We start from the raw sequence: 9,499 nt of genomic DNA on the forward strand, positions 1-9,499 counted from the left end.
TAAATTATCAATAAATCAAAAGTTAATAAATCATAATAATGATTTTAAAAATCAAATTACATTTAGGATGATTCTAAGAGTCTTCTAGAAAGACTCATAGCATTATTCGCACTTATTATATATGTTTTAGGCTTTTAGCAAATACTAACTAAAATTTATTTATTTTTTTTAAAAAAAATATTTTTTACTTTAACAGATTTTTTTTTTTAATAAAAAAAATACTTACATTTGGCTTATTATTTATCCTATTCAGTTTCACCTTTTCATTTAATATATGAAACATGCTACATGCGCATCTGCGTTCTTTCTTTTTTGCAAATTAATCATTAAATTTATGGAACACACTCATTTGTGAGTCTCACAAATTTAATGAGAAGATATGTACAAGAGACTAGCTGTACAAATATATATAAGTGGGTTTTAAAACCACCCGTGAATATGAGATGAATTTTTATTAGTTTTAATTTAATTATAGTTTTAAAGCTACCTAATAATTTTTTTTTTTTTTTAACTAAAGAGAAACAATTAAATTAGTTTTTTTTATCTATATAAATTATACGTTATAAAGTACCGACCAGGATAGCATCTCAACAAATTATCTATTTTAAAAGAAAAGTACCCATAACTTCCTTAAACTATTACCTTATTGTTAATGTATCATCTAAACTACCAAAACAATATCAATGTTTTCCTAACTTCTAAGGGCTAAGGTTAACAAAAAGACAAAAATAACTTTAAAAAAATTCTAATAAGACAAATATCCTTATAAATTCGGAAAACAATAAATAAATAAGAAAATAAGAAAAATGTAAAATTTAAGTTTACAAAATTATAAAAACAAAAAAATAATTAAAAAATCACCTTAGTTGTTTTTTTTTTTTTGTTTCTTTTTAATTTTTTGTTTACTTTTAAAAAGTTTTATTTTTTACTTTTTTTGTTATAATTTTAAGAATTTCTCTAAATTTACAAAGGATATTACTGTCATGGAAGAAATTGACATTGTTTTAATAATTTAAAGAAAACATTAACACAGTTAATAATTTGGTAGAACATTAACAATATAAATAAAAAATTGTTTTTAAAGTATGTTTGGGATTGCATTTGAAAAATAGAATTTTTAAGTCAAAAAGTGCGTTTTGGCCATTTTTAAACCCTTAAAAGCGTTTTTATTTTTTTTTCTTACCAAGCAGATATTTTTTTTTTTCAAACGAATTTTTTGAGTGTAAAACGCATAACCAAACGGATCTTAATGAATATTTTATTAGTTGGGTGGCTAAAATAACTTCTGAGCTATTTTAGGTAACCAAACTTGAGTGCTGCTGAAATTCTCTATTTAAGCACCCAATTTCCTCTCTCAGTATTTCTCAACCAGACAACCCCCAACCCTCCGCACTCTCACTATTTCGCTTGTTTCCGTAACCACCCAAAACGCAATGGATCAAACGGAGTTCAAGCGCGTTTTCCAACTGTTCGATAGAAACGGCGACGGCCGGATCACGAAGAAGGAGCTAAACGACTCGTTGGAGAATCTGGGCATCTTCATCCCGGACAAGGAGCTGGCCCAGATGATCGACAAAATTGACGTCAACGGCGACGGCTGCGTGGACATCGACGAATTTGGGGATCTGTACCAGACCATAATGGACGAGCGAGAGGAGGAGGAGGAGGACATGAAGGAGGCCTTCAACGTGTTTGATCGAAACGGCGACGGATTTATCACCGTCGATGAGCTCCGGTCCGTTTTGGCCTCCCTTGGGCTTAAGCAAGGGCGGACCGTAGAGGAGTGCAAGAAGATGATAATGAAGGTCGACGTGGATGGCGATGGTATGGTTAATTATAAGGAGTTTAAGCAGATGATGAAGGGAGGTGGCTTTACCGCTTTGGGTTAATATAATTATATTTTGTTTTCCACTTTCTAAATTGCTTTGTTGGTTATTTTTATTTTTATTTTTATTTCTAGTTTTTGTTTTTTTTTTTTTTTTAATGATGGACAACTCCTTCAAAGCAAGTACCATTCTTGTCTTGTCGGGTAAATATCTGTGATTCTGACAAAGCGTTCTCTTCACACGGATCAGATTCGACCGGCGCGTGACACCAAAGAAATTTAAACCCACTAAGATCAAACTCTTACCGCTTGAGCGAACTCCTTCATTTTTATTTTTCTGTCATAGTAAATATTGATATATGGATCATATTCATAATCTTTTCTTGCATTCTGTGTGCTTTTGATGGAGATTTTTATTTTTATTTTTTATTTTTACGAACGAATAAAATTTTACTAGAACAAATTAAACAAACATAAATTAACCAGAAAAAAAAAAAAAGAAAAAAAAAAAGGACAAAGTATAAACTTTCACATGCAGCAACGGATCCAGCAGGGAAACAACAACCAGCGAAGAGCAAAATTAATGTTATACGTGTAATGATTCCTGGACACCCAAGTAGTTGGGAGACCAGCTGTTAACGTTACCCCCACCACAGTATCATCAACGTATTATATAACCTTTGAATGTTTCCATGCTAAGAAAAAGCGTGTGAAGGAGGGATTGAGATCTCTTAAAATTCCTTTTAAATTGAAGATTCACGCAAAATATTAATGTTTTGAGGATGTTATTGTGTAGATTCGTGTCCATCACTCTTGTAGTATGCTTCATTGCTAGAGGAAGAAAATATTGAATATTGTAGACTCAAGAGGCAAAGCATGGGAAACAACTTCAAGTAGTAGATCCAATTTTGGTGTGAGATCAGAAGAATATATAGAAATACTTTTATTCCGCTGTGCGTTATTTTGTTAACATTTGGTATCAAAGCTTTTAACAGATTAATGTTATATACAATCTGTTAAATTTTAACAATGACTAATGAAATAGTTTGTTAAAACTCATTATTGTAGGATTAAAACGGGACAAAGGCTATATATATACTCTAATTATATGCAACAAGGTTGACGTGGCATTTTAAATTAATCATTGTTAACTAAAATCAGAGAGATACAATAGTTGGTTTTGAATTCTACATCAACATTACCAAAAAAAATGTATGATAAAAGCATAATATTATTCTAAAAATGTATTTTTTAACATATCACACCACACTCGTACCACACACACATCTCATCAAGAGCAATTTGCTTAGCTTGATAAAATGTTAGGCTTGTAACACAAGTAATTAAAAGGAAAATTGAAAATAGTTGAGAGAGAGAGAGAGATTAGGAGTCAGAGATTTGATTTTATTTGGTTCATCATTCATTAATTTTTTTGTTAGCTTTTTGGGTTCCATAAAATTCATAATTCACGAAGTTCTTTTTTATTTAAAATTCCTCTTATACATTTCCTCATGCATATCACACCACACTCGTACCACACACACCTCATCAAGAGCAATTTGTATAACTGATAAAATGTTAGGCTTCTGACACAGGTAATTAAAAACAAACGTTTCTTTAGAGGTGAAAATGTAGTTACAGTTACTGGTTATTGGCTAAAATCGCTAACCGTACTGCCTAGGCAGTTAATCGGCAGTTAACCAAAAACCAAAACGACGTTGTTTCTATGGTAATACGATAATGCCCTACACATATGACATCATTTCTAGATTTTTATACATTTCTATATATATATATATAGATATATAAACACAAAAACGACGTTGTTTCATGTATTTATATATAAATATATGTGGTTAGCATTTTTTCAAAACTTAAAACCTAAAACTGTAACCATTTTCAAAAGCGGTTAGCTGTTAGTGCAGTTAGATGACGGTTAATAACCACCCGTCTTTTCACTCCTACGCCCCTTTGTTCAAGAAAATAGTAATTCAATTTGGAAGCGTGGTGAAATGTTATGATCTGTTATGGGTTTGAGTCATAGAGGGGACTGTCAATAAGATAGAGTGGGCGCTATGCATGTCGAATTTGGAAGCGTGATGAAATATTATGATCCCAAATATCTTACATTGATTAAGTGTAATATTAACTATATGTATATGAGTTCTTAGATACCTTTCCCTTGTGAGTGAGTTTCACTTTATAATCAATCCTTTCAACAACGTTTTAACCATAAAAAAGAAAAAAAAAAAAAAGAAAAAAAAAAAGAAAAAAAGAGAGGGTGCTTTCCTTGCTTGCTTGTTGCTTTTTTTTTTTTTTTTGACATGTTCACACAAGGAAAGGGAGAGGGGGGATTCGAACTAGCGACCTCCACTTCATGAGGCGTGGTTCACAGCCAATTGAGCTATCCTTGGAGACTTGCTTGCTTGTTGCTATTAGCTAATTACGTATCCACCAATTTTAGTATTCGGGTCAGCCGTCAACCGGATTGGATTGTACCGGTATTTTGGATTGTGTCAAAATACCGGTTGTTTAGTTAATTATATTTCCATCTAAAATGGCATGGCGTTATTAAAAAAAATAACCATCAAAATCTATCATCATAAGTTCATAACCCTTTGGAAATGAGTAGACTTGGTCTATATTTCATTTTCCACTTTTTATTTTATTCTCTTTCTCTTTTAAAATTAATGTTATCTTACATGTAATGGAGGGTTTTTTTTTTTTTTTTTTTTAATTATTATTATTATTATTATTATTTTTAATTTATAAGTAGTGTTATATATTACACTCTCACTTCCTTTCATTTTATTGAGTTAATGCGTTAGTGCTCATGAGCCTCTAGATCCGCTCTTGTTAAAAAAACAAATAATAATAATAATAACTAATAGACACTACCACGCCAGTCCAATAATCTGTGTGGCAGTATATAATATTTCTATGCTATTTATTTATTTATTTATTTTTCTTTGCTTTATAAACTCATGTGCTTGAGACTTGGTGGTTTATGGAGAGTAGGTGGTTCATTTGACCAAAAGCCTATTTTCTTGTAGAGAGAGAGAGAGAGAGAGTTGACATTTACTTGGTCTGTCCAACAAACGAGGAAACAAACTATTGACCAAATCTAATGTACTAGATGAGTAGATGTCATACTGGATCAATTCTCACTTCTCTTTTTAGATGGACCCGAATAAAGCATTTTCATAAAGAAAGATTTGTGTCAAAATCACCACATTGATGTTTTGTCCAAAACGCAAAGAGAAGAAGGTTCTTAAGAAGACTGGACGGGCTCAAAGATACCATTAAACAAATATAAAATAAGCTTGTTTTTAGCATTGTGTGGAAAAAATAGTCACAAGAAAATTCTAACAAAATTTAATCATGAGCCATCTCATCCTCTCATCTTCCAGAACTATATGCATTTCTCTATGTGGGTCCTGCAAATTCAATAGCTGATTTTTAAAAAAAGTTGTATGGGCAAATTCAATAGCTGATTTTTTTTAAAAGTAGTATGGAAAAAGAACAGGAGAATGATGTTTAGACTATCTCTTTTATCTGATCAAAGAGAAGTAAAAAAAAGAAACTGAAAAGGAAAAATAAAACCTACCTCAAAATGGTCTTCATCTGATTGAACCTAAAACTGGACTTTACTGGATTGGAAAGCATGAGGGAAGTCAACAACTCTTTTGCTAGGAGACCAGCAATGTATTTATTTCTTCTTTCATGTTACAAACAAAAGGATCACTGAGTCACTGGATCTCAATTGGTAAAAGGGTTAAATTTTGGTTGTAAGAGACTCATGTGTCATTGGCTTGAAACTATACATCACCAAGTTCAATTTCTCTCATGCTGTTAACTACATCTTCAACTCTCAAAGACATGAATTGAGCATGTTCCTCAAGATCTTTGAGAATCAAGCCTAGCTGTTGTCTCAGTGCTGCAGATCGCTCTCTTTCATGCTGAAGCTCGTTGTATAGATCCTGGATCTTTTTATCCTTCTCTTCCTACAAACATATTTTACACTTGAAAAGTTAGCTAGTAGAAATGAGGATACAAAAAATTAGGAAAAATTACTAAAATGATCTATGGGGTTAGAGTTTGTATCAAATTGATCCTCATGTCCAATTTTGTCTATTTTTTCTGATGGAGTCCCCAAATAAAAATAAAAGAAGAGAGGGGGCAGCCCCTCACCAATGAAGGCTGCCTCCTCTCACTGGCCACCCCTCATCTGGTGAGGGGTGTCCCTTGCAAAGTGGCGGCCGGCTACCCCTTTGTGAAGGGAGGCCACTGCTCACCAGATGAGATGCGGCCCCTCTAATGTGAATGACAGCCAAGATCCGAGGCGGCCACCCCTCACCAAATGAGGAGATGCTGCCCCCCTGCTCAAACAGCTTAGTCTGTTTATAGTCCTACTACTAAGAAACAAACAATCAAAGTGCACCCCCCCAATGCTTGGCTCAAGTGAAAAGGGGGTGGGGATGTGATTAGTCTCAGGTTCGGATCTTACAAATCAAGACCATCCCCTTCTCAACAGAAAAAAAAAAAGGGTTATTTATAAATATGGCTACCTCAGAAGCCAGCAAAATGAATTATGTTTACATTAGTGAAGAAACTTTTTTCCATTCAGTTTTATTGGATGTTCTCAAATGGACCAGTGAAGAAACTTCTTTCATAATTTTAGGGCATTTACCATAGTAAACTAGAACTGCTACTGTACTCCTTCATCCTATTGTTCACTAACAGATCATGGGGCACTTACCATGGTAAAGAACAAAACATATGAACTTGTCATGGCATGCTGTCCTATATATTATTTTGTACAGTATAGGCATAGGATTTACTAGTCAGTCTACATTATATAATATTGACCATGTATTGGCAGCTGCTACAACTTCCCATAAGGTAATTGCTCTAAAAAATTTAAAAGAAAAATAGCAATAGTAAAAATGAAGTGAATTTGGACCAAATACCTATGACACACTATGATAGAAGTTTTCCAACTTTTTTTATGCCAAAAATTTTCCTTTGGTAAGTTTGTTTCCACTGTTATTCTATACAAATTGTAAAGGTGGCTTACAGACAAAATGCCCATTAAGCAAACTCTCTAAAACCCCAACCTGCGACAATCATCAAGCCTAAACTTCTGAATCTCCTAATCAGCACGACTACAGTAATATAGCACCAAATAAAATCCCCAAAAGTCCTAAACAACTCAGAAAGCTAATGTTGGTAAAACATCATGAGGTAATAGCATACCAAATGTAGCAGAATCAGTCAGATATTGAGCCAATATTAACTTTGAAGGTAATAGCATACCAAATGGAGTAGTGAAGCAATGGGCTTCTCTAAACAAGTTGTACTATGGATAACTAGAGATGAATTCAATGGTAGGGTGAGAAAACAAAGGACTGAAGCTTTTGTTGATGAAGAAGCAGTATTTGACTAACCAACAAAAAAAAAAAGCAAATCACTTCCAAAAGTAAGAAGCAGTATTTGACTAACCAACAAAAAAAAAAAGCAAATCACTTCCAAAAGTAAGAAGCACTATTTGCTATGACCATACTGGCAGATGCATATGCTTGAAATTAAGATTACTGGTTTTCTTGGAACAGGTTTTATCAGATTCTGTTACAACCTCTAACTATATTCATACAATTTTGAGTTATAAAAGAGCTCAACATCAATCTTATTCAAGGCAAGCTTGAGCAATCAAGAAATTAAAAAAACTTCATTTATAGCAAAAGTGTGAAATATAGAGGAAAAGGAAAAATAAAATAAAAATAAAACTACAAAATTTAGTGGGAAGGTATTGAATCGCATATAATTGCCTGCACACACACACAGATCCCATTTAAGGGTAGGACCATATCCAAGCCATCTTCTCCCAGAATCCCATTTAACCAGGACCAACACTATCATAAACAACACTAAAACACCATAGGGGGCACATTAAAAACAATCTTCAGTTTTCCATAAAAATTTTGGTTTATGTGCTTTCACATGATAGGTGAACTCAACCTAACACTTGGTCACTATTAGGAGCATAGGAAAATCCTCTATGTTTAGCTTACACCTCTTTGGGGCTTAAAGTGCCATATATATCCAATTGGTGAAGTCTATAATAATATTGGACAATCACTAGAGGGTGTAATTCTCACAAAGGATTTCCAAATAAAATCCTGAGTAACGATAACTGCTAAACTGTTCAATTCAATTAAGACAACAAAGATTGATTTATAGACCATCTTTAAGATTAGTATATCAGTCATAGACATACCTCACTAAGTATATTTACGATTGGCAGTTCACCAGGAAAATTACAATGAGTCATTAGCTTGTGGTTGTGCTCTCGTACAAACTTGGTAACAACCCATTTACCTTCATCCCTTACTGCCAACCTGATCATGGCTTTGCACCCTTCTCTTGTAATTGGCCGTGGAGGAAGAACTCTGTCTTTTCTCAGGGTATGCTTTACAGCACGAAAACCTTCTCTCGAACAAACAAAGTCCCGCCCTATTATAGCCGTGTTCTTTAGCGAGTGTCTGATCCTATTCGTTCTTATGGTGAAACCCATACACTTGGCATAATCATAATAGAAATCCCTTGCATCATCTAATGATGGGAAAGTCATCCCAGTATATGGTTCCAAGCTTTGTGCACTTAAACCTGCTGTTGACGGTTCTATTAGACTAATGTGATCATTCACAACAGTGTTTGAATTACAATGCTGCAATAGCCCATCTTCTGTGCCTTCTAGTTCATCACAGTTTTCTACGGTTTCATCATCACTGTCTAGAAAGTCATGTACACCATCAATGCCCGCCATTATGTACCTACAATATGGAATTTCCAATCAATAATTATCTCCAACTTCACAAAGTATGGATTTTGCAGTCACCAAATGATAGGATCCTCATTCTAGATGGTCTCTGATTCTAGATTGCTGGACTTCATGGATCTAATTTCACATTTAGCTTCATTTTCCCTATAAACAAGATGTATGCCCTATGGCAAATCAATCAAGGAAATTAACCTTTGCTTAAGGCAAGAATAGGTGATCATTATCTACCCTTTTCTCTCTTAATTTCAGTTACTTTTCTGATTTCTTGTGATAGAATCCTCTGGATCATATCATCTGGTATCAGAGCAGTTCGATTCTCTTGGAAATCTTAATTTTTCTTTTTTTTAGTCGATTCATTTAAAAAAAAAAAAAAAAAAAAATTATGTAGTGTCTGACCGTGAGTTGCAGTAGCTGATCCTCCCTGGTGGTTTATCTCCCCGTTGCTGTATTTCGCCGCCGTTGTGGTGGTGGTGCGCTACTGACGACTGTAAAATAACGTTTTGGGGTTGGGTTGTGCAGCTTGAGCGTGCAATCTGAATTCTGGAAGTGTTATTTGGAGAAGACTAGAGGTGTTTGGCTATAAGCTAGAGGAGAGCCACTCGAGTAGTGATACAAGTTACACCGGCGTGCGTAAACACTAACGCACGCCGGTGACGTGGCATGTGTGCCACATCGTTTACCCCATTACAAAAAAAAAAAAAAAAAAAAAAATTTCAAAATCTAAAATACTAAACACGTTCGTCCCAGACCCCCCACCCCAAAAAATTCCCCCCCAAACCCATTTTTCCCTCCGCCCAAATTCTCTCTCCACCAGCACCGGCGCCGTGATCCCA

General features: G+C 34.2%; 2 protein-coding genes across 3 annotated transcripts; one reads left to right on the forward strand and one right to left on the reverse strand.

Annotated features, from left to right (window-relative positions):
• The first annotated feature begins 1,307 nt into the window (after positions 1-1,307).
• Positions 1,308-2,213, forward strand: LOC132163541 (Calcium-binding EF-hand family protein). Its single transcript, XM_059573862.2, has one exon. It carries the CDS (start codon positions 1,434-1,436, stop codon positions 1,887-1,889), a length of 456 nt encoding a protein of 151 aa, XP_059429845.2. The 5' UTR covers positions 1,308-1,433; the 3' UTR covers positions 1,890-2,213.
• A 2,893-nt stretch (positions 2,214-5,106) lies between these two features.
• Positions 5,107-9,244, reverse strand: LOC132189365 (protein FAR1-RELATED SEQUENCE 5). 2 transcript variants are annotated; one of them, XM_059604084.2, is made up of 4 exons: positions 9,063-9,244; positions 8,103-8,658; positions 5,433-5,829; positions 5,107-5,262 (listed from the first exon to the last, which is right to left on the reverse strand). In XM_059604084.2, exons 2-3 carry the CDS (start codon positions 8,649-8,651, stop codon positions 5,644-5,646), a joined length of 735 nt encoding a protein of 244 aa, XP_059460067.2. In that variant the 5' UTR covers positions 8,652-8,658; positions 9,063-9,244; the 3' UTR covers positions 5,107-5,262; positions 5,433-5,643. The 2 variants fall into 2 exon arrangements, with proteins under 2 accessions (XP_059460067.2, XP_059460076.2); XM_059604093.2 differs by having other exon boundaries at positions 5,107-5,277.
• Positions 9,245-9,499: the final 255 nt, after the last annotated feature.

The sequence above is a fragment of the Corylus avellana genome, chromosome 2 (genome assembly GCF_965113065.1).
Source record: "Corylus avellana chromosome 2, dhCorAvel1.hap1.2, whole genome shotgun sequence".
Lineage (NCBI taxonomy): Eukaryota > Viridiplantae > Streptophyta > Magnoliopsida > Fagales > Betulaceae > Corylus > Corylus avellana.